Source organism: Anolis sagrei, chromosome 2 (assembly GCF_037176765.1).
Source record: "Anolis sagrei isolate rAnoSag1 chromosome 2, rAnoSag1.mat, whole genome shotgun sequence".
In the NCBI taxonomy this organism is placed as follows: domain Eukaryota; kingdom Metazoa; phylum Chordata; class Lepidosauria; order Squamata; family Dactyloidae; genus Anolis; species Anolis sagrei.
Window position 1 is genome coordinate 23,186,745 of NC_090022.1, and position 24,224 is coordinate 23,210,968.

The following is a 24,224-nucleotide window of genomic DNA, read 5'->3' on the forward strand; positions in this document are numbered from 1 at the left end:
TAATCCAGTCGAGAGGTGACCAAGGCATGGACCACCCCGGCCAGGTCAGCCTTCGCGAGGTACGGTCGCAGTTGGCGCACGAGTCTCAATTGTGCGAAAGCCCTCCCAGACACCGCCTGAGCCTCAAGTGTAAGCGATGAATCCAAGAGGACTCCCAGACTGCGGACCTTTGGCTTCAGGGGGAGTGTAACCCCGTCCAACACAGGTTGCCACCCTATACCCCGGTCAGGTTTACGATCGACCAGGAGGACCTCTGTCTTGTCGGGATTGATCTTCAGCTTGTTCCTCCTCATCCAGATAGACACAGTGGCCAGGCACTCGTCCAGCACCCGAGAGGCCTCCTTGGAATTGGGTGGAAAAGAGTAGTAGAGTTGTGTGTCATCTGCATAGAGGTGGCACCTAACTCCAAAACTCTGGATGACCTCTCCCAGCGGTTTCATGTAGATGTTAAAAAGCATGGGAGACAAAATGGAGCCTTGCGGGACCCCACAGGTCAAGGGCCAGGGGTCTGAGCAGGCGTCTCCCAGCTTCACCAACTGGGATCGACCCTCCAGGAAGGACCGGAGCCACGACAGAACCATGCCCCCGAGACCCATCCCAGAGAGACGACCCAGAAGGATACCATGATCGATGGTATTGAAAGCCGCTGAGATGTCCAGAGAAAAGCGACTAAAATGATAAAAGGTCTGGAGAACAAGCCCTATGAGGAGCGGCTTAAAGAGCTGGGCATGTTTAGCCTGAAGAAGAGAAGGCTGAGAGGGGATATGATAGCCATGTATAAATATGTGAGAGGAAGCCACAGGGAGGAGGGAGCAAGCATGTTTTGCGCTTCCCTGGAGACTAGGACGCGGAACAATGGCTTCAAACTACAAGAGAGGAGATTCCATCTGAACATGAGGAAGAACTTCCTGACTCTGAGAGCCGTTCAGCAGTGGAACTCTCTGCCCCGGAGTGTGGTGGAGGCTCCTTCTTTGGAAGCTTTTAAACAGGCTGGATGGCCATCTGTCAGGGGTGATTTGAATGCAATATTCCTGCTTCTTGGCAGGGGGTTGGACTGGATGGCCCATGAGGTCTCTTCCAACTCTTTGATTCTATGATTCTATGAGAACCAACAGAGTCACACTCCCCCTGTCCAGCTCTCTACGGAGGTCATCCACCAAGGCTGTCTCGGTGCCGTGACCAGGCCTGAAACCAGACTGTGACTGATCTAGGTAGTTGATGCCACCTAGCAGATCGAAAACAGCTGTGAGTAGATAAATAGGTACCAATTAAGCAGGGAGGTATTTTAATGGCACCGTAAGGAAATACCAGACCATTATATGCTAATCAAGGTGGTCAGTTGAAACATTCACACCTAGCTCCAGCAGACAAGAGTCATTTGTCCCACGCTAGTCATTCCACAGATATATAAACCCTTTTTCTTAGTTCCAACAGACCTCACTACCTCTGAGGATGCTTGCCATAGATGCAGGCGAAACGTCAGGAGAGAATGCCTCTAGACCATGGCCATACAGCCCGAAAAAACCTACAATAACTCTATAGTAGTATAGTTTCGAAAAGCTCTGCCTCTAACTATAGTAGCATAACTATAGGGCCATGTTCTAGAGGCATTTCTCCTGACGTTTCGCCTGCATCTATGGCAAGCATCCTCAGAGGTAGTGAGAGGTAGTAGTATACTAGTCTTGGAAAGCTCTGCCTCTAACTGCGCATGCGTCTGGGTTGCTGTGCTCTTTTCAGGCTGTATGGCCATGTTCCAGTCGCGTTGTCTCCTACGCATGCTCTGTCTTCTTCTCCAGTACGGCGGAAGTGACTTTGGAGTCTTAGCTGGGGGACGCCTTACCGTGAGGGACGGAAATAGAGAGGCGGAGGGAGGCGGAAGCAGGGGGACCGACCGGAAGTGGGCAGAGGGGAGAGGCTTGCTGCACCTGGGAGGAAGGTGGAGCGAAGAGGCGAGTCTGAGTGAAGGTGGCTGAAGCGGGGCCACGAAAATAGCTTCCCCGTGAGCGATTCCTGGCCGGGGCACCCTGCGGATAAGGCCCCCCCCTTCAACAAGAGCCACGGCCGAAAGGGTCCCATCCCGCCCGACCACCTCTTCGACGACCACCACAACAACCATGGCGGAGTCTGCGGCCAGCGTGGGATCAACCGCGACTCTGACCGAGACGGAGGTGACCGAGCCGGTGAGAAGCGAGGGCTGGGCTTGGTGAAGGCCTGGTGTGGCCCTTGTGCCAGTGCCATAGCAACCATGGTGATGGTGCTGATGGAGGAAGAGGAGGGAGGAGGGGGGGGGGCTGTGCTGCGGTTGTTATAGCAACCAGTGGGTCGTGAGAAGGAACTCTTTCTCCCCTGAGAAGGGAGGAGGAGAAGGAGGAAAGGAGGATGATGATGATGATGGTGACAGCCACCAGGTGGGCCTTCCCATTGAAGGCTGCCACTGCCAACGCACTGTGAGGCATGCTTGCTCCATGAAGCGCCCACGTTCACAGGTAAAAAGGGGCTGGAGAGCTTTGAGAGGGAAGCAAATCATAGAATCATGGAATCAAAGAGTTGGAAGAGACCTCATGCGCCATCCAGTCCAACCCCCTGCCAAGAAGCAGGAATATTGCATTCAAATCACCCCTGACAGATGGCCATCCAGCCTCTGTTTAAAAGCTTCCAAAGAAGGAGCCTCCACCACACTCCGGGGCAGAGAGTTCCACTGCTGAACGGCTCTCACAGTCAGGAAGTTCTTCCTCATGTTCAGATGGAATCTCCTCTCTTGTAGTTTGAAGCCATTGTTCCGCGTCCTAGTCTCCAAGGAAGCAGAAAACAAGCTTGCTCCCTCCTCCCTGTGGCTTCCTCTCACATATTTATACATGGCTATCATATATCCTCTCAGCCTTCTCTTCTTCAGGCTAAACATGCCCAGCTCCTTAAGCCGCTCCTCATAGGGCTTGTTCTCCAGACCTTTTATCATTTTAGTCGCCCTCCTCTGGACACATTCCAGCTTGTCAATATCTCTCTTGAATTGTGGTGCCCAGAATTGGACACAATATTCCAGATGTGGTCTAACCAAAGCGGAATAGAGGGGTAGCATTACTTCCCTAGATCTAGACACTATGCTCCTATTGATGCAGGCCAAAATCCCATTGGCTTTTTTTGCCGCCACATCACATTGTTGGCTCATGTTTAACTTGTTGTTCACGAGGACTCCAAGATCTTTTTCACACGTACTGCTCTCGAGCCAGGCATCCCCCATTCTGTATCTTTGCATTTCGTTTTTCATGCCAAAGTGGAGTATCTTGCATTTGTCACTGTTGAACTTCATTTTGTTAGTTTCGGCCCATCTCTCTAATCTGTCAAGATCGTTTTGAATCCTGCTCCTGTCCTCTGGAGTATTGGCTATCCCTCCCAATTTGGTGTCGTCTGCAAACTTGATGATCATGCCTTCTAACCCTTTCGGTCATTTCTACCCCGCCCTTCTCACCCCCTAGTGGGGACTCAGGGCGGCTTACATCCGGCACAATTCGATGCCAACAGTTACAATAAAATGCAATAGCAATAACACAATAGATTAAAAACAAACAATTAATACAGTACAATACAATACAATATCAACTAAAAACCGCTCTATAGCCCGCGTTCATCGAGTTTTAAAATCCGTCAATCCATTTAGCATTACCACAGTCCTTTCCAACTCTAGTCATCGTTACCTTGTTAATCTGCCAGATTACCCAAATGCCTGGTCCCATATCCATGTCTTCAGCTTCCTTCTGAAGGAGAGGAGGGATGTTGACAACCTGATTTCCCCGGGGAGTGAATTCCACAGGCGAGGGGCCACCACTGAGAAGGACCTGTCCCTCGTCCCCACCAGCCTCACTTGTGATAAAGGTGGGGCCGAGAGCAGGGCCTCCCCAGAAGATCTTAAACTCCGTGGTGGGACATAGAAGGAGATACGTTCGGACAAGTACACTGGGCCGGAGCCGTATAGCACAATATTAGTAACATACATTCTCATATTGTACTACATCAGTATACTGTAATATTATTCATAATATTACAAGCAATATGAAATATACAATTATTATATTGTATTATTATTACTTTTGTATTATTGTATTATTATTATTATGGAGCCCCCAGTAGTGCAGTGGATTAAAGTGCTGACCTGCTGAGCTTGTTGACCAAAAGGTCGCAAGTTCGAATCCGGGGAGCATCGTGAGCTTCCACTGTCAGCCCCAGCTTCTGCCAACCTAGCAGTTCAAAAACATGCAAATGTGAGTAGATCAATAGATACCAGTGGAAAGGTAACGGCGCTTCATGGAGTCATGCTGGCCACATGAACTTGGAGGTGTCTAGGAACAACGCCAGCTATTTGGCTTAGAAATGGAGATGAGCACCAACCCCCAGAGTCGGACACAACTGGACTTAATGTCAGAGGAAAATCTTCACCTTACACTAACAGCAACTCTTTCAATGTACAGTGGACTCTCAATTAACCGGGACCCATGGGGATTAGTAGATGCTGGATAAATGTAGTTTCTGGTTGCTTGAGGGTTCCTATTAAAAATAGGCCTATTAAAAAAACTGGACTTCATGTCAGGGAAAACCTTTACCTATTATTATTATTAGTATTATATTGTATTACAATATAATATTATTAATGATATTATATGTGTATACAATATATCAAACTTTTTAAACAGAGGGCAAGGTCACAGTCCCTCAAACTGTTGGAGGGCCGGATTATAATTTGAAAAAAAATAAATGAGTTCCTATGCACACTGCACATATCTTATTTGTAGTGCAAAAACAAACAAACAAAAAAACCCACTTAAAAACAATAAAATAATTAAAATGAAAAACAATTTCAACAAATTTAAACTTATTAGTATTTCAATGGGAAGTGTAGAACCACTTTTGGCTAATAAGATAGGGTTGTTGTTGTTGTTGTTGTTGTTGTTGTTGTGTGCTTTCAAGTCGTTTCAGACTTAGGTTGACCCTGAGCGAGGGCCAGGTAAATGACCGTAGAGGGCCATATCCAGCCCTCGGGCCTTAGTTTGAGGACCTCTGCAATATATTATATTATTACCACAGCACAATATTAGTATTATATTGTACTATACCACTATACTGTAATCTTATTAGTAATATTACATGTAATATAAAAGATATAATTCTTATATTTTATTATTATATTGTATTACATTATAATATTATCAATATTATATGTGTATACAATATATTATATTATTACCACAGCACATCAGTAATATATTAATACTATAAAGTGCAAGTTCGAATAGCAGTAAAAGTGCAACAGCTCTTGGTCTGCAGCCTTTTGCTCCAAAATCTTATGAATCAAGGTCTCTAGAATCCATAGATTGGTAGTATATAAAATAAGTCTAAGGTGAAGGCACTTTCCCCCTCCCAAAGTAGCCCAGGCCCATAGACCAGTCTTCCTAAGTCGTCATCCAATATGGCGGGTGTTGAGGGAGCCACAATGGAGGACGGATCTGAATGCAGCCGGTGGTGATGGTACGGCCAAGAGGTAGGTGTAAAATGGTCATAGGGAACCTGTCAGTGTGATAAACCTCCGAAAGATTCACAAGACCAGCAAGAGGGTATCTGAACAATCAGGCACTGGAGTGATGGAGCAGGCAGGGGTAATCACAGCCGAGAGCAGGAACAGCAATAGCAGATGGCGGCCATGTTGGCTGAGATAAGCGGGAGGCTTCCAGTAATGATGAAGCCTCTAATATCAGCAGTGGTGGCAGCGATCTCCGAGGCTGTGGCAGCAATGATATGACAGCACCTGGGATGGAAAAAACCCTCTGGAGTCACCGGTGCCGATGTCAGGGCACTGATGAGTTTTTCATAAAGCCAGCCGCAACAACAAGGCAAGGTCCAGTCCCAAATGGCCAGCCATGGATGATGGTCTTTAGGCCCCTCAAGGCGGTGAGAGATGGTAATTGGGACCCAAGCTAGTCCCAATGGTGCCTACATTAATGGTGGTAAGTCAGAGACTAGCAGTGACCAGTGGCAGGAGGAAATGGCGGCAGATAATTGTGCCGGCTACAGTAGGTCAGGTCTTTAAGAAGGGAGGGAGCGTGTTTCAGCCACGTTGAAATGGCAGGGCTCAACCTCTTCACCCTTGGTCTTCACCCTTTCTTGCCAAAAACTGTACGAATCTTGCCACAAACAGACAAGAATTCTTTCTCCCACCCTGGACATTCCACATATATATAAACCCCATTTTCCTAGTTTCCAACAGACCGCAGAACCTCTGAGGATGCCTGCCATAGATGCAGGCAAAACATCAGGAGGGAATACTTCTGCAACATGTCCATACAACCTGGAAAACTCACAACAACCCACGTTTGGAAAGGCATTACTTTGTTAGGGATCATAACCTTTTGGAAAGTATGATCTTCTTGACAAGAGTTTAACACTCGCTTAGTGGTAAATATCCACTAGTATTCATGCAAGGCACTGGCTTCTCAGCTGTTAGACTGATATACCTAGGTATCTCTTTGAGTTGTTAGGAACAAAGATATGCCAATACATCATAAAAACAGCAGTATCAGAAGTGCCCCAAAAATCTACTTTCCCTTAAAACATTTTGGTTTAAATCATGCCACACCTGGAATATTGTGTTCAATTCTGGGCACTAGAATTGATGGGAAACGCTGACAAACTGGAATGTGTCCAGAGGAGGGTGACTAAAATAATCAAGGGTCTGGAGAACAAGTCCTATGAGAAGCATCTTAAAGAGCTGGGCATGTTTAGCTTGCAAAAGAGAAGGCTGAGAGGAGACATGATGCGGGCCATGTATAAATATGTGAGGGGAAGTCATAGGGAGGAGAGAGCAAGCTTGTTTTCTGCTGCCCTGGAGACTAGGACACGGAACAATGGCTTCACATGGCAGGAAAGGAGATTACACCTGAACATTAGGAAGAAGTTCCTAACTGTGAGAGCTGTTTAGCAGTGGAACTCTCTTCCCCAGAGTATGGTGGGGGCTCCTTCCTTGGAAACATTTAAGCAGAGGCTGGATGGCCATCTATTGGGTGTGCTTTGAATGGGATTTTCCTTCTTGGCAGGGATGGCTCACGAGGTCTCTTCTAACTCTATGATTCTATGTTCTCAAGAGACCAAAAATAAAATAGTCTTTGTTAAAATAACGTAGTTGGTTTACTCACAAACGTCATGTATTCAGCATAGAGATACATTGCATATCAATCCAGTTACAGATAGGATTTGAAGTAGTTTCTCTTACAGTCAGAAGCCCAAAGTCTCTCCAGTCTGAGAGTCTAATTGAGTCTGTACAACCTGAAAGTCTAATGGAGTCTCTCCATTCTAAAATGGAGTCTGAGCTGAATAGTTCCAGATCTGGTCAAATGGGCTGCAGAGTTTCCCACAACATAGAGTTAAGGAATACTGCATCCCAACCCACACATGTATAATGAGGTAAGCAATCAGAATTATATACAAACAAATAACTAGTATAGGAGACTTGTAGAAGGTTGCTATTTCCAACAAAATTAGAGTCCCTCCAGAATTGCAAGCACTATCTCGACCAAATTTGGATGATTCAAACTGTCATTACGTACCTTTCTACCAATTTACATTGCAATAGCTGACATAGTGGAAGCGACCAAGTTAGTCTACTCACACCTGACAGGCAAAGGGTATTTGACCTTGTAGGTGAAAACTGAGGAAACTGTGGAAACTGCAGTGTCTACAACTGACTGGTTCATCTAATCCAAGCCCTGTCAAAGAAACCATGGAACAGGAGCAAAGAGAAGAAGCTGTGTCATTGTTAGACTTTGGACTTTATGTGAACAAGACTGTTTCTGTTGACCAAGTGAAAGCTCAATTAGTGAAAGCTCAGACTCCATTATCAGGATATGTATTTCCTGTGGATAAGAAGAGACATCTAAGATTTCAACCTAAATGGCTCAACAGATTGCCCTGGTTAACCTACTCATTTCATGCACAAGGTGTACTCTGTAAGTACTGTGTGGTGTTTGGAGGAGAAGTTGGGGTAAAGGTGGTTATCAGCAGCTTGGTGCATTGGTTGCTAAACCATTTGTCTGATGGAAAGATGCAATACAAGACTTCAGTGTTCTGAAGTTGGAAGAGGCCACATGGACCATCTAGACCAGGCACAACAACTTGTGCCTGGCTGAAAAGTTCTTGCTAACTCACAGTGGAAAACGTCTTGTTGATTAAGGAAATAAGAAGAAAGTAGAAAAAAACAGAAAGAAACATCTGCCAATTGTGGAAACTATTGTCCTTTGTTGGTGACAAGAATTGGCTTCAAGAGGGAGCGATGATTCAGGAAGAACCTTTGCATAATGATGGTAATTTTAGGGCCATGTTGAGATCTTTGCAAGATCAGGAGACACTGGCCTGAAAAGACATCTCAGGGACTTTCCTGATTTTTTCCCCTAACTACAGGCCTGCACACACACACAAATTTTATAATCAATCATACTGGCCAACACGCATGTTACTTCTCTTTCTGGCTATATTTGACCTGCCAATTCCAATCCCCCCCCCCCATATATTTCATTGATCACATGAAATCTATGGCCCCTTCCACATAGCTGAATAAAATCCCACATTATCTGCTTTGAACTGGAATATATGGCAGTGTGGACTCAGATATCTCCGTTCAAAGCAGATAATGTGAGATTTTCTGCCTTTATATTCTGGTTATATGTGGAGGAGCCCTAAGAGGCAAAAAGAAGGCCAGCAGGGCATACAGCATGAATAAAAGGCAACCAAAGGACATGTCAACTCACAAACTGGATACCAGTTTGTGCCATCTGAAAGCTGCCCCGAGTTCCCGCAGGGAGATGAAGGGGGGAATACAAGGAGAAAATTATTATTATTACCAAGAGGTCACAACATGACCCTTGGGCAGACCTTGTACTCAGTGGGACAAACCAATGGTTAAACTGTTTGGTCAAAAATGGAAAAGAAAAACACATCATTGTATATTTTGGCAAATGGTAGATTTGCGCGAAGCCCAAAGGAGTGGATCGACAACATATAAGATGGGATAGGATGCCAAAAATGCCCCCCACCCCCCTGTTTCCCACTCTCAATTCCAGTTTTTGAGATACAGAACTGGTAGATATGACATCTACCAGTCACTGTGTGCTTGCTCACAGGAAACTATAATTCTAAGAAACTACAGCAGATGTGGTCTATCTCATGCAATTTTCTGAATTAGTGCCCTGAATAACCCCAGGAACAGGCCTAAAAAACCATAAAACCATAGAATAATAGAGTTGGAAGAAGCCACATGGACCATCTAGTCCAGACACATTAATAATTCACATTATCTGCTTTGAACTGGATTGTATGAGTTTACCCTGCCATATAATCCAGTTCAAAGATACTGGGCTATAGAGCAGATAATCTGGATTCAGAATCTGAATTGTATGGCAATATGGATCTCGCTCAGGCATGGCCAAACTTGGGCCTCCAGGTGTTTTGGACTTCAGCGCCCAAAATTCCTAATAGCCGGTAGTCTGTTAGGAATTGTGGGAGTTGAAGTCCAAAACACATGGAGGGCCGAAGTTTGCCCATACCTGATTTAGTCCAACTCCCTGCCATGCAGGAAAAGCACAAAGTTACCAAGGAAAAAAAGTGTTGTTGTTGGGCTGCAGAATCTTAAACCTACAGAACTACTCTATATGCTCATGTGTAAATGTGTTAACTCATGCCCAGCTTGTGGTCTAATAAGATTCCTAGATTTCTTTCACATGTACTAATAATACGAAAAGCATTTTTAAAGAATACGTAATGTTAAAACTACACAGCTGCATTGTAACTATTACAACAAACGACAAAGCACAAACAAAACACACACCTACATAGACACACGCACTATACTAACAAGTATTTTCACATGATTAAGTGCAGCAGTGCTCTCCTTTGTCAATCACCTCAGGGGTTTCAACAGCTTTTTCTGTATATTTAACTGCAGCCTTTGCTGAGGAACCTGTTGTACCCATTTGCTTTTCCCCATAGCCCTGTCATTTGGGAAGGATAGTCACTGGTCCAACGTCACCTAGTGATTTTTTTTTTTTTGCCTTAGTGGGGATTCAAGCTTGGGTGTGTCTTGTCTCTTCCACATCTAATGGCACCTTAATGATCAGACAACATTATTTCTGTAATTATGGTGATGGTTCATTTGCTGCAAGTGAGAACATTTGTAGGAAGTGGGAACACATGCATTTCATTTGTAGGAAGTGAAAACTTTGGCAACCATAATAGAGAAGTTTTTGCTATAAAGTAGAAGAGCGACAAGAAGAAATATGGGTCTTGCTAATTTTGACTGGAATAAATGGTGGAAGTACAGCATCCATGGATATTCCCTGGGGTTTGCATCTAGGATTCTCTAGATACTAAAATCTGTGGATGCTCATGTCCCATTATATGCATTGCCCTAGTAAAATATTGTTCCTTAAATAAAATGGCAAAAATCAGTTTATGCTTTTAGAGATACATTATTTTGGGGGAAATTTAACACTGTGAATCAGTTCAGTCAATGAATACACAGGGCCAACAGTGAAGATCTTGATCTTAACCAGTCCTAATTAGAAAAGTCCCCAATTTTCTCAAACTATGCAAGAAAGAATAAACAACTTCAAAAGCCAGAGAACCTTATTCGTCACCATGGTTGTTTCCAATTACTGTATTTCTCCTCCACTAGTTATCATCATCCCTCTTGACCTCTGGTCTTGTGTGTGTGTGTTTGTGTGCTGTCAAAATGAGAGCAATGCACGAGTATATATAGCATGATTAATAAGATATAGGATCAAGACTCTGAAGGCAGTAGCAAATGGAAATGCAGATAGTACCTATAATAAGAATCAAAGGTGCTTCCTTGTTCCATGGCTAGTACGCTGCAGGCACCATGGCAACATGGAAGAGGTTAGGAAGTTCAATCAGGCCTGAATCCAAAACCTACTGAATTTTCTGGCTAATAGAGCCATTTTATTTGCACAGAGAGCAAGATTGTAATTGAAGAGAAGCCGTGTCAGCCCAAAGACAGGATTTTTTTTTTTTTTGTCGTGTCAGGAGCATCCTGTTGTGAGAGAATTTGCCGTCTGCAAAGACGTTGCCCAGGGGACGCCCGGATGATTTTGATGTTTTATCATCCTTGTGGGAGGCTTCTCTCATGTCCCCACATGAGGAGCTGGAGCTGATAGAGGGAGCTCATCCACCTCTCCCCGGATTCGAACCTGCGACCTGTCGGTCTTCAGTCCTGCCGGCACAGGGCTTTAACCCACTGCGCCACCGGGGGCTCCAAGACAGGAATGGAACTGGGAGAAACAGCTGCTAGGAAGGATGAAATCTATCCCATTCTTTGGCATTTCTTTGTATACAAGGTGCAGGTTGATACATATTTGCCTCCATGGATATATTCTGGTGTGACTTGCATTATGGTGGTCTTTTTCTTCTGGTTGGTTTTTTTTTTTGGACTTTTCCATTGTTTAAATCAACGGATTTTATCCCTAGTGAAATATTTTTACATACACATGCATTGTGAGTGATTACTTTCCACTTAATTACTGTTCTTCCTTCTATTTCAAGAATGAGCTGCAGAGTTTGTGCTTGAAATAGAGACTCTCCTGCTATTATTATAGTTACTATTCAGATCCTACCCACTCTGTTCTGTGGTGTCTTTATGCCAAGCAACAGCTTTTCCTTAGCCACCGAGTTATAATACATATTATTTATTGATAACCAGCCATCCCCTGCCATGCATTGCTGTGGCCCAGTCTGTATATGTGTTTTGTGTATATATATGTGGTTTTGCACATGCTTTATAATGTATCTTTTTTGTTTTTTGGCTTTTTAAGTCTCTTCTGCTCTATTTTTCAGTGTTTTTATGAGTGATGCTCACTCGTTGGCCTCATAGGTGTATGGTGTCCAAATTTGGTGTCAATTCGCCCAATGGATTTTGAGTTATGTTAATCCCACAAACTAATATTACATTTTTATTTATATAGAAGCTTCTATGTACTAGTTTATGTAGTTTGGAGCTGCTGGCAGCACAGCAGAATAAACCACTGAGCTGCTGAACTTGCTGACTGAAAGGTCAGTGGTTCAAATCCAGGGAGAGGGGTGAGCTCCCGCTGTTAGCCCCAGCTTCTGCCAACCTAGCAGTTTGAAAACATGCAAATGTGAGTAGATCAATAGGTACCGTTTCTGCAGAAAAGTAACAGTGTTCCATGCAGTCATGCTGACCACATGACCTAGAGGTGTCTAGAGACAACGCCAGCTCTTCGGCTTAGAAATGGAGATGAACACCATCCTCCAGTGTCGGACACGACTAGACTTAATGTCTTTACCTTTTACCTTACTTAGTTTTTGTATTTACTTCAGGAGCATATTTGTCCTCCTTGAAAGTAAGGAAGGGTGATTGGTAAATTTTGGATGAATGCTAAGAATACTAATTTTACTTTCAGATCCAAGGTGTCCGTAATATTATATTATTCTTTTTAACAAATGTGAAAATCTTGCCAACACATCATCGTAGTCGTATTGCTAGAACAAAATCCCTAATGTGGCAGTATCACAAGATGGTCGGAGAACATTCCTTGAGGAGAGGAAAAGATTCTTCTTCATTGATGGCAACACTTTAATGCTTAAAGTAGAGAGACATTCTCTTCTACTTGATATTTAGAGGTATGAAGAGTGCAGTTTAAAGGCATTTCTATTATATATTCTGAGATCTGCAAAAAATTCTAGGCCAAATACTGTAGCCTGAAACTAGTTTTAGTAGAAGCTGTTTCTAATGTCTTTCCTGTTCCAAAACAATAAGATCTTTCTCAATGTTCAGAACTGTGATTATGTGGCAGCATGTTTCATGCGTCCTCTTCCCCACTGAAAGAGAAGCAACCAGATAATGTAGCACCTTAGCAAAGAAAGATGGATTTTATGATAAAGGCATGCATCTCGTGAAGAGATAGCCTCAAAATTATGACTGACGTGATCAGTGAGATACTTATAAATGTGGTATCTTGAGTTTTATCTGTCAGTTCATTTATATCAAGACATCTAATATTGGAAACTTATTTCACTGCTGCATTTCATTCACACTTATTTAGAGGCAGGTGTCCTATAAATAAATATTATGAAATGGAGAACTTCTGTTGTTGAACAGATAGCCTGTAGCTACAGAAAGGCATGTATCAGTGTAAATGCAAAGCTGTTCAATTATCGTGCTATAGTTTCAAGAGGGCCATTATGCAGCCCATTAGAATGAGATCAGAGAGTGTTCTGAAGCTTGGTATGAGCATTAGCCATTGCACTGATACAGTAAGTGAATAAATTCACATCTTATATTAAATTACATCAAGGCTCTATGCTTAATTGCTACTCTGCCGATGCCAGTATATATAAAAAAATGAAAATGGGAGCCTAAAACCCTGATCTCGTATTACTTGAGACAGATTTATCTTAGAGTTCTCCATTGATTTCCGTCGGGCAGCTCTCATTTCTGCTCTTGAGAAAGGCTTCTCTAATGAGAAGCTGGAAATTTCCTGCATAGGCAATGAGCTGATTCTCTGGCAGATTTTCTTATCTCTATGGAAAGTTTCATGGCTTTGAGTTATTGTGGTATGGGTGAGTCTTGATAAGAAAGGTGGGAGAAACTGCCCTTGTAGTCTCCTTAGCCAGACAGGTTTATGCAGAAAATGTTTCCTGAAGTGTTTGGAAATACTATATATGGAAATTCCTTCCTTCCCTCAGGAGAATCGCAGTCTGACTATCAAATTGAGAAAACGGAAACCAGCCAAGAAGGTGGAATGGTCAAGTGACACGGTGGACAATGAACACTTGGGACGGAGATCTTCTAAATGTGAGCTACCACTATTATTCTGAAACATTTCCCACTTCACTATGCCCATATTACTGTATTTCTTCATGCATTTTCCTGGAACTTTGTTCACTAGTTAAATTGTTGAACCCAGCAGGTGTACTCTCCCAGATTTTCACTTTTTTTCCAGATTTCTAGAGGCTACATTGGGATGAATATATATTCATCCCAATGTAGTCATCCCCTAGACTTCTCCAACTAGAATAGCGTCCCCTTCGGAGCTGAGAAAGGGGGGGGGGGGGATAAATAGAGTAAATAAATAAATAAATAAATAAATAAATAAGCCATGGATGGAAGACACAAAGAGCTGATTCCTTTATATCAAGATTTAGCACCAGTGTTAAATATTGGTGTTCATATTTGTATGTAATATTCAACCACAGTAGATATGTTCTACTGCTGTGAAGGCTTTGTGACTAGATGGTGCCATCAACAGACCAGAGGTTGAGCTTTGTTGGCAATGCACCTGCATCTGCCCCTGAGGCTAGTGTCTAGTGGTCTTGGAGGCCATGTGGTGGTCAGATTCACACCATTCCTGTTCCATTGTTGGGTGTGAGTTTATATTCCTGGGTTCAGGAGGAATCTTGTAAGCTAGTGTAAATGAGGAGAAAATCCTTAGTAGGATAAGTGCAAGAAACTCCTGGGTCTTGGCTTACCCACTCTAACCTCTTCCCAGGCTAGTTGATAGGTCCCTGTAAGGGAGGTGGTCTATAACTGTCTTCTAATATGTCCTCACTGTACCTAACTCAAGGGCAGAACTTTGATTGGAATTGATAAGCTTTGGAGACAAAAGGCTGCTTATGCTGTTCTCCAGAGAGAAACGATTACTGTGGGTGGTTGCCAGCAGGAATCCTAGGCACTCAGCAGTTCTCTCTCGAAGCTGGAAGAGAGAGCATCATGTGATGGCAGCAGTTAGATGGGAGAGTGTGGGAGAGACTCTGCCATCACAGCATCTGCATTGATCGAAGAGAGGAGCACTCGCAGAAAGGGAGGCCAGGAAGGAAAAACCTTGCAGTGCTGTACCAGAGATGATACTGAAGCACAGCCAGCCACTTTGAAGGTTAGAACAAGGATAGAGGGGCTGTAGCCTTCCAGCTATGGTTGGGATCGCAACTTCCATCAGCACTGTCTATCAAAGCTAGTATGGATTATGGGTGTTGTGGTCCAACATCTGGATAATCATCCCTGAGTTAGATGCAAAAATAATGTTTCAAGGAAGAAGTGAGCTTCATATATTATATCTTGCCTTTTCTCCAAGGAACTCAAAGCAACACACATGGTCTACCTCTCAGTTTTATCCTCACAACTCTTCCTCAGAGTGTGGTGGAGGCTCCTTTTTTGAAGGCTTTTAAACAACCATCAGTCAGGGGTGCTCTGAATGCAGTTTTCCTGCTTCTTGGCAGTGGGGTTGGACAGGATGGCCCACAAGGTCTCTTCCAACTCTATGATTCTATGAACCAGGGGAATAAGGTGGACAGAGAATATAAATCTAGAAGGAAGCATTCGTTCTTGATGTTAATAATGTCATGCGTCTGTACCCCACCTTCTTGCAAAACCTCAGTGGGGCCACTAATTGAGATGAGCATGTGTCTCTTTCGTCCTCCCCACAGACTTCCAGTAAATCACTGCTTGAATGATGTTGAAATCCTTATTGTGGGGGGCTAAAAATGTTGCTGTTGTTTGGCTCTTTATTCAGTTTTCTTCCTGAGGATATACTTTGCATTGACCATGCTGAGGAATCTTTTCCAAGGCACCTGGAGGCCTTAGGGAGAAAGAGTCTCGTTCTCCCCTTTTCCTTACCTTTGGAGGCACTTTAAAAAATCTCCTCTGTCTCCTGCATCTTTTTTCTTCTTTTCTTTTAGTCTTTACCATTTGACTTATTCCCTCTTTCACATCTTTTCTTTTCCATAGCAATGTGTGGCAGGGAGGCAGGAACTGCCACCTGGTTCTTCTGGTCTTAGGGTCTTTTTGCTTCTGTTTGAGTGCTAGGCATTGTACCAAAAGACTAGCAAGCTGTTACTGATGCTTGACTCCCAGGACTCATAAGTAGCTAGCTGGATTCTCATTAGTAGTTAGCTGAAGATTGGCATGTTGGCGAAACAGCAAATCAAAACAAAATCCAGACCCACAAAAGAGCAATTCCTTTGTTGGTCCATCAAAATGCACAAAACAGTTTTCAAAGATCCACTGGTTTCTTCACTGGCCTGTAACCTCAACATTGTCATTCTTTTTTCTTTCACCCATATGTTTTTTTTAAAAGCATCTTGCCTTATGAAGGAGCTCCCAAAGCTTGCATGATATGTTTGTGCATTTTGGCAGGCCAATAAAGGTATTTTGGATTTTTTAAATTTTTGTTTTGATAGAAATGTTCTGCAGTTGTCAGAGGTATAGTTATACTAGTTTGTTTTGAAACCTTCCAGTGTTACTGCACATCAGGACAAATTTAAAAAGTTAATTTTTGGTCTAGAATTCCCAAAATCCCATAGCTGACTGACTGGAGAATTATGAGAGCTTTGAAATGGCTGATCTGATCGTTTCAATACTTAATTCTAGCATCATTATAACATTGCTTTAAGGAGTTTCAAAAAGTACTTTAATGTGTTTTTATTGTTTTAATTGGTTTTTATTTGTTCATCACCTTGGGAGCCCTTGTGGGCTGGGAGGCAATACAGAAATTCTGTAAGTGAATAAATTCAAAAAAGTTGCTGTTTCGAGTTCTGTAAACTGTAGAAAAGTTGAGAATCCCTGGTACAAAGTAGGGGCAAGTAGCTCATCCTCGGCTAATTGTCCTCTGAATGTCAAGTATTTTATTTCATGGCCATTTCACTTTTCTCCTAAGAAGAGACCCAAGGCTCTGGAACTCTCTCCCCAGGAATATTAGGTTAGCACCCACTCTGTCTACCTTCCGTAGGGACCTCAAAACATTGATGTTCAAATGTGCATTTGAAAATGGTTAGGCCCTGCCTATGATTGCCCAACCCTAATTGACCATCAGATTGAATCTGAGCACTTTACCCCAATCCTGACCCTATAATCTGTTTTTGCATAAACCCATGCCCAGCTCTCTCTAATTTGATCTGCCCACAATAGTCCTGGTTCTAGATATTGAGATTGGGTTTGATTTTATTTTAATGATTTTAAAATATATTTTACTGCTTTAATTGTGTAATTATACTGTCATTTTTTTCTTGTGTTTTTAATATGTTTTTACTTGTCTAACTTAGTTGTTATTGGGCTTGGTCCTGCTTGTAAGCCACCTGAATCCCTTCGGGAAGATGGTGGTGGGATATAAAAATAAAGTTGTTGTTGTTGTTGTTGTTGTTGTTAAACCAGTTTTTAACAGACTTGTCAGGTCCTATTCTCCTGTTTCTTTTTAAATCCCCTCTTGTGCCTTTACTTTTGTCCTTAATCATTTACCGTTTTTGAGTTGCTTCTCTCATAATCCCTGACTGCCACTTCTACTTTATCTGCAATTCCTCTTCTCATTGTCTTTTACCCCAGCGCATCTTGGACTTAACAGTATTGCTGTTCCTCTCCCCTGGTCTCTGATGAATTGCTTTGCTATCTTCCATGTTCATATTTCTTCCTCCACGTTTATGGTGTTCTTCCCAAACCTACTTCTCCCTTTGGGGCCCCTGATCTTCTTTTTCCTTCCAAACTCTTCTTGTTCTTCATAGTTTCTTCTCCTCTTCTCCCACCCTCAGGTTGCTGCATCTATGAGAAGCCTCGAGCTTTTGGCGAGAGCTCGACAGAGAGCGAAGACGAGGACGACGAAGGCTGTGGCAATGCCCATTGCATCCGGGGCCACAAGAAAGGCCAGCGGGGGAAGGCGCAGGGTACATCGGGAGACCCTGGCCCATCAGAAGGTTGCTCCCGGAAACCAGAACCGCCTGACCAGAACCACTCCAGGGCCATGCAGCACTGAAGCCCACCCTGCCAGGGGATGGGGGAAGAGAGCCCCCGCTCCCACCTGGAGCCAGGGACTAATGCTGCTCCAACTCCGGGGCGAAGGGGAGGGAGGGGAGGGCCCACGCATCCAGCTACCCGTCTGTCTCTCGTGCCGGTGCTGACACTGCCTCAACACGGGGTGGGGAGGGGGAGGGAGGGAGGGGGAGGGCCCACGCATTCAGCTCCCCATCTGTCTTGTGCCAGTGCTGCTGCTGTCATCTATCTCCCCATCCATGGCTGGTGAGTCCATCTGGTGCCACCCATCCACACCCCACCTAACGTGGAATGTATTGACAGAGCCTCTGTATTGACAGAGCTTTTTCCTCCTGCTTCTTAATTAAATATTTGTATCAGTGATGAACAAGGTGGGAAATCAGTACTGCTTTGGAAAAAGCAGCAATAGAGCTGCGTCCAAGACCCTTCTATTGGGCAAGGGTACCTCTGTCCTTTTTTCCCTATAGTTTCAACCATTAGGACAATCCACTTCTCCCTTGCTGTTCCTGAATTCCACTCAAACCCTTCTCCTTTCATCCCCTGCCTGGTTGATTCCTGTACTGTCTCTCACTCCGCCACCGTTGCACTCACTGATCCCTTTGGGTCTCAACCCCACTGCCTCCTTTTGTATCCAGGCTCCTAATTCACCAAAGCAAGGAGACTGCTTTTGCCACACAACTGCTTTAAGGCTGCAGCCTTCAGGCCTTTCTGTTCTCTTTCTGCCCACGGGGAAAGTGTAAGTCTTGACTTTGGCTTTTTACTCTTTCCTGTTTACAGTCACGGTTCTCTTCAAGTGAGTTTTTTTTCTAAAAAGAATCCCACTTTCTGTTTCAGCTTTTAAAAAGAATGAGAAACCATTTTTCATTATGCTTTGGGAAATTGTGAGCTGTTTCTTTTCAAGAGGGATGAAAAAAAAGACATAAAGAGATGAGCCAAGTAATTGTGGAGTGTAGCAGCTGTTACTGGGTTTTGTGCATGTGGTGGATGTGGAAAGAGGCTGAGGATTGTGTGTTTTTCTGGAATCTGACATCTTACCTTTAAGGAGCTTGTGATCGGTTGAAGATTGCCCATGGCAGAACAAAGCAGGTTTCGTCCTCTTCCATGCTGAAACAGAAGCTCAGCTCCACTTTTTAGGCCAAGCAATCATCCTGAGTAAGACCTCACCATCAAGTCACATATGGTACCACAGGGTCCTGGCATGATGTGAGGAGGAGGCACCATCTTCTCTTGCATGACTCACAAATCATTTCCTTGCTCTTGCCTACCTTTGGTTTGATATGGGAGGATAGACAAGGGCCTGTCCTCAGAATATCTTTTTTATTTTTCCTCCGGATGTCAGAATCAGTATGCTCTTGATTAAAAAGAAAACTTCAACAAGAGAAGCACAGAACATATTTGGTGAGGCCGTGATCCTGAGGCCAGTTCAGAATGTCTTTAAGGTGTTCTGCAAGTTTCTGGCTAAGGTACGTTTCTTCTCTATTGCAAGCAAGTATGGTCCTGAAATAAAATATTCTTAAAAGTATGAAAGCAAGCAACCACTTTGCCCACAGTAGTTCCTCCCTGCTCCTGGTGGTTGCTGGTTTCCTCCCTCCCTCCCTCTTCTTTCTTTTTTCTGAGCATGATTTCTAAACAGAGAACAAATGGGTGAGAAGGCAAGCAGAGAACCAGCAGTCTGCATTGTATAAGGTTTGGCACATCATACTAATATTTATGCTGCACAGCATGTAATAAATAAAGTTGCAGAAGGGTGCCCTATGGGTCCAACACACATGCATGCACACACTATTGTGATAGCCCTCCATGGGTACCGTGTATATTATAGGTAAGAGTTGCCACATTTGGTAAATTGTGGATAGGAGGAATCTGAGAGTAAGGCATCTCTGCCCCCCCCCCCCCCCAATCTCACCACTAGCCACAGCCAAATCAAGGGTTCCAAACTATAGGCAGCAGGGAGAAACTTTGTGAATCAGGATTTTTTTTAGTTCTGGTGCAATACAGTAGAGTCTCGCTTATCCGACCTTTGCCTATCTGACATTCTTATCCGGCGCCCTCTTTTCCTTCAGCATATTCCCTTCAATTAAAGCAGTGCTTTCCAACTCTCTCTCCATTCCCAAGAAGTTAAAAAGGCAAGATGAAGAGGAGGAAGGAAAGGGGGAAAAGAGGCAGGACCAGAAGCAGAAGCGTCCTCCCTCCTTCCCTCTCTGATTTCCACGCTCCTCTTCCACATCCGGACACTTCCTGCTGGACCTCTCTAGCCCCGAGGCAATACCTTGCTTTAACTCTTTGAGTCCCTGTTGTTAGTATTCTAGGTGTCTAGTGCCGCGTCAGATGGGTAACAGTAGGAGACTCTGTATTCGACATTTTCATTTATCCAGCGTTCTGCTGTCTCATTTATGCCGGATAAGCAAGACTCTACTGTATTATCAGTCTCTCCTGCATGAGCAAAGAGAAAGATGGCTCATTTAAAATTCTCATGTTCATATTGGGTGCCTGAAAAATAAACTGAGGGTATCCCCCCCCCCTTTTGCTGGCATCAGAAATATTCATTGGTGAAAATAAGATACTGTTTTAAGAGGGACCAGCAGAACAACTGGCCATAATTGTGGCATAAGTAACTATAATTACACTCAAGAATATGTTAGGTAAAGTGCTTCACAGCAACATGTCCTCTTTCTATCTCCCCTTCTCTTAAAACACCTTACTTTGAAAAAAAAAGTGCCTGAGCATTAGAATCCAAATGCCTTGGCATTCAAACTTGGATCAGAGCTCCCCAAGTCACTCCCTGCACTGTTTTAACGAGTCGATGAAGCAGTCTCAATGTAATGTGATCTGAAATGCCAACATTTTGTCGAAATATGTGCAAATGGCATGTGTGATGCAAGTGCTGTGTGGTTATTTGATCCACTGATTAAATTTTGTTTCATCTAAACACAAATCCTGTCCTGCAGATGTCTAGAGTCAAGGCTTTGCTGCTCGCAACATATGAGGAACGTTGCCCTAGTTATGGAAGGGAGCTGTAAGGGAAGAAAGCCACCAGAGGGAGAATTTGGTAGAGGAGATGTTGGGAGGCAGGTGAAGGAATAGAAACAAAGCCATTCACGAGCCACTTAATACCTGCTGCAGTGCCCCCCCCCCCCCCATATAAATCATCCCTTGCAGCTGTGAGAACTAGTGTTTCCAAAAGATCAAAATAGGTGTTATGAATCCAACACATGCATTTTTTTTCACTGCAAGATAGTGTGCTTTTCATTGGATAATGGAGACTGCACTAAACCAGTGGTTCTTAACCGGTGGGTCCTGAGATGCTTTGGCCTTGAACTCCCAGAAATCCTAACAGCTGGTAAACTGGCTGGGATTTCTGAGAGTTGTAGGCCAAAACACATGGAGACCCACAGGTTGAGAACCACTGCACTAAACTAGGCTGCTTAAGCATACAGATGATAAAGCAGCCCAAATCAAATTATGGCATGAAGGCACGTCTTTCCACAAACCTGCTAAAGAGCAGAGTCTGATCAATTCTGGGATGGAAATGCTACCTTGTTCTTCATGGGATGAGAGAGTGTGTATGTTTGTGTATAGATATATATGTAGATAACATACACATATACAATAAACGCAGGTACCCTGAATTCTAAAGCAAATGGCAAATAATAATAATCAAAAGACATAAAAATTTAAATTAAAAGTAAAATCAATTTGTAGTGGAAATGTTACATTAAGTTTATCTTCATTTTCTTTCAATTACTGTATTTCAATATTATTGTCAAGTCAATACAGAGTTTATGATATGTTATAGTATTAGTTATAGTATTAGTTAGGCCTATTTTAATAGGAGGGCTCCCTGGTGGTGCAGTGAGTAGAACCGCTGAGCTGCTGAACTTGCTGACCAAAAGGTTGGCTGTTTGAATCCAGGAGTGGGGTGAGCTCATGTTGTTAACTCCCGCTTCTGCCAACCTAGCAGTTCAAAAACATGCAAGTGTGTTTAGATCAATAGGTACAGCTTCTGCAGGAAGGTAATGGCGCTCCGTACAATCATGCTGACCACATGACTTTGGAGGTGTCAATGGACAATGTCGACTCTTCAGCTTAGAAAAGGGGATGAGGGCCACCTCCCTGAGTCAGACAGGACTAAACTTAATGTCAGGGGAAACCTTTACCTTTACTATTTTAATAGGAATTCTCAGGCAACCAGAAGCTACATTTTTCCAGCATCTACCATTTGCCATGGATACTGGTTAACAGACTATTGTATACATGTATGTATACATGCACCACAAAATGTATACCACCAAAAAAAGTCTGTTAAAGGACTTGCCATTGGAGGGCAGCAAAGGGCCCTGCTAAGTAAGACTTCATGCAGAGGTAATGCTATCTATTATCTTGACTACCGGTAGCTTTATTTGATAATTTGCAACTCTTCTCTCCAGAGCAGTAAAAGGAACTTCCTAAGGAGATGTAGGAATGTCCTAAGAGAACATGGTTTTCTAGATGTAGATAGATTACAACTCCCATAATGCCTTCGGATGCTGAACCTACAAGCATTGAGACTTGGTGCCCAACCTTTTCCAGGTGTTTGACTTCAACAGAAGCCCTGGCTCGCTTATCCAATGGCTAGCTTATCCAAAGGTAGCAAATACCATATTTGGTCAGCATGATCCTTCCCTTTACTTCTGCTTTCTTTCACAGTGCTACATGGTCAATGGTTTCTTTTGTCTTCATCTCCCTAATGCTTAATAGGTAAAGGGACAGAAAGTAATGGTGAAACTGTCTATATAGAACAGTAGTTCTCCCATCTCATCCATTTTGGCCTTCAGTGGCCATGTTGGTAGGGATTTGGAGTGAGTCTACACCAGGCATGGGCAAACAAGCCCTCCAGGTGTTTTGGACTTCAATTCCCACAATTCCTAACCACCGATAGGATTTGAAGTCCAAAATACCTGGAGGGCCCAAGTTTGCCCATGCCTGATCTACACTGTAGAATTAAAGCAACTTGGCATAATTTTTATTGTCATGGCTCAATCCGTGGAAGTAGTTTGGTGAGGCATCAGCATTCTTTATTAGGTAAAGGTAAAGGTTTTCTCCTGACATTAAATCAAGTAATGTCCAACTCTGGGGGTGGTGCTCATCTCAATTTCTAAGCTGAAGAACCAGCATTGTCCATAGACACCACCAAGGTCATGTGGCCGGCATGACTGCATGGAACATTGTTCCCTTCCCGCAGATGTGGTACCTACTGATCTCACATTTGCATGTTTTCGAACTGCTAGGTTGGCAGAAGCTAGGGCTAACAATGGGAGCTCACCTCGCTCCCTGGATTTGAACTGTCAATCTTTCGGTCAGCAAGTTCAGCAGCTCAGTGGTTTAATCTACTGCACCACCAGAGGACCACTAGTAGAGAAGGCTAAATACCTTTTGAAACTGCAACTCCCATGATTCCTTAGGATTGAGTGACAGCAATTAAAGTGGTGTGAAACTGCATTCATCCTAAAATGTAGATGCATCCTTGGGGAGATAATGTTTTAAAAAATACTTGAAAGGGAACAGGAGAGAGAGATTGAAAATCATCGTGCAATGGTGGGGCACACTTTTGAAAAACCTGTGATATTTTTCTCACCTCAATGAGAAAAGGCACAAACAAGCAGTCCCCATTTAAAGAAAAGCATCTTCAGTAATATGTGTAACCACTTTCTGCACATTCTCTTGGTAGCCTTCGTGCAAACATCTGACCAAAGCTGGAGCCTGGACTGACCCAACATCTGGCTGGATCCCTTTTAGAAATGGCTCTATCCCTCTCCCTGCAGACATGTCAAGGCAGAGAGGCTGTGCTAATGTAGGAAGAATCCAGGTGAGGTTTCTGAACAACCACCAACCTCTGGGAAACATTTAAATCTTGGCTTTCAACACAGCGCTGCAGCTTGCAAAGGAAAGCTCTTAATTACAATAGCAAGATCTGGCCTGAAGAGCATTAGAAAGATGCATCGTGCTTGAAAAGGAAGGGGGTGTTGCGTGCAGCAGGTGGAATATTGTGTTTGGCTTGCCATTTCCCAAAGCAATATGAAAAAGGCCTGCATTATCTGATTTCATTGTGGCTGTATTTCCTTCAAATAAGGTAAAGGTTTCAGCAACTACAACTCCCAAATGTCACGTTCTATTTTCCCCAAACTCCCTCGGTGTTCACCATTTGGGCCAATTGATTATTTGTGCCAAGTTTCGTCCAGATTCATCATTGTTTGAGTCCACAGTGTTCTCTGGATGTAGATGAAAAACAACTCCAAAACTCAAGGTCAATGCCCACCAAACCCTTCTACTATTTTCTGTTGGTCATGAAAGTTCTGTGTGCCAAGTCTGATTGAATTCCATAGTTGGTGGAGTTCAGAATGCTCTTTGATTGTAGATAGAC

The 24,224-nt window shown here is 43.5% G+C and overlaps 1 protein-coding gene across 1 annotated transcript; it reads left to right on the forward strand.

Moving 5' to 3' along the window:
• The first annotated feature begins 1,815 nt into the window (after nucleotides 1–1,815).
• On the forward strand, nucleotides 1,816–20,759 carry PPP1R11 (protein phosphatase 1 regulatory inhibitor subunit 11). The gene is made up of 3 exons (XM_060759344.2): nucleotides 1,816–2,180; nucleotides 13,756–13,864; nucleotides 17,587–20,759. The coding sequence occupies exons 1-3, from the start codon at nucleotides 2,115–2,117 to the stop codon at nucleotides 17,805–17,807; spliced, it is 396 nt and encodes a 131-aa protein (XP_060615327.1). The 5' UTR covers nucleotides 1,816–2,114; the 3' UTR covers nucleotides 17,808–20,759.
• Nucleotides 20,760–24,224: the final 3,465 nt, after the last annotated feature.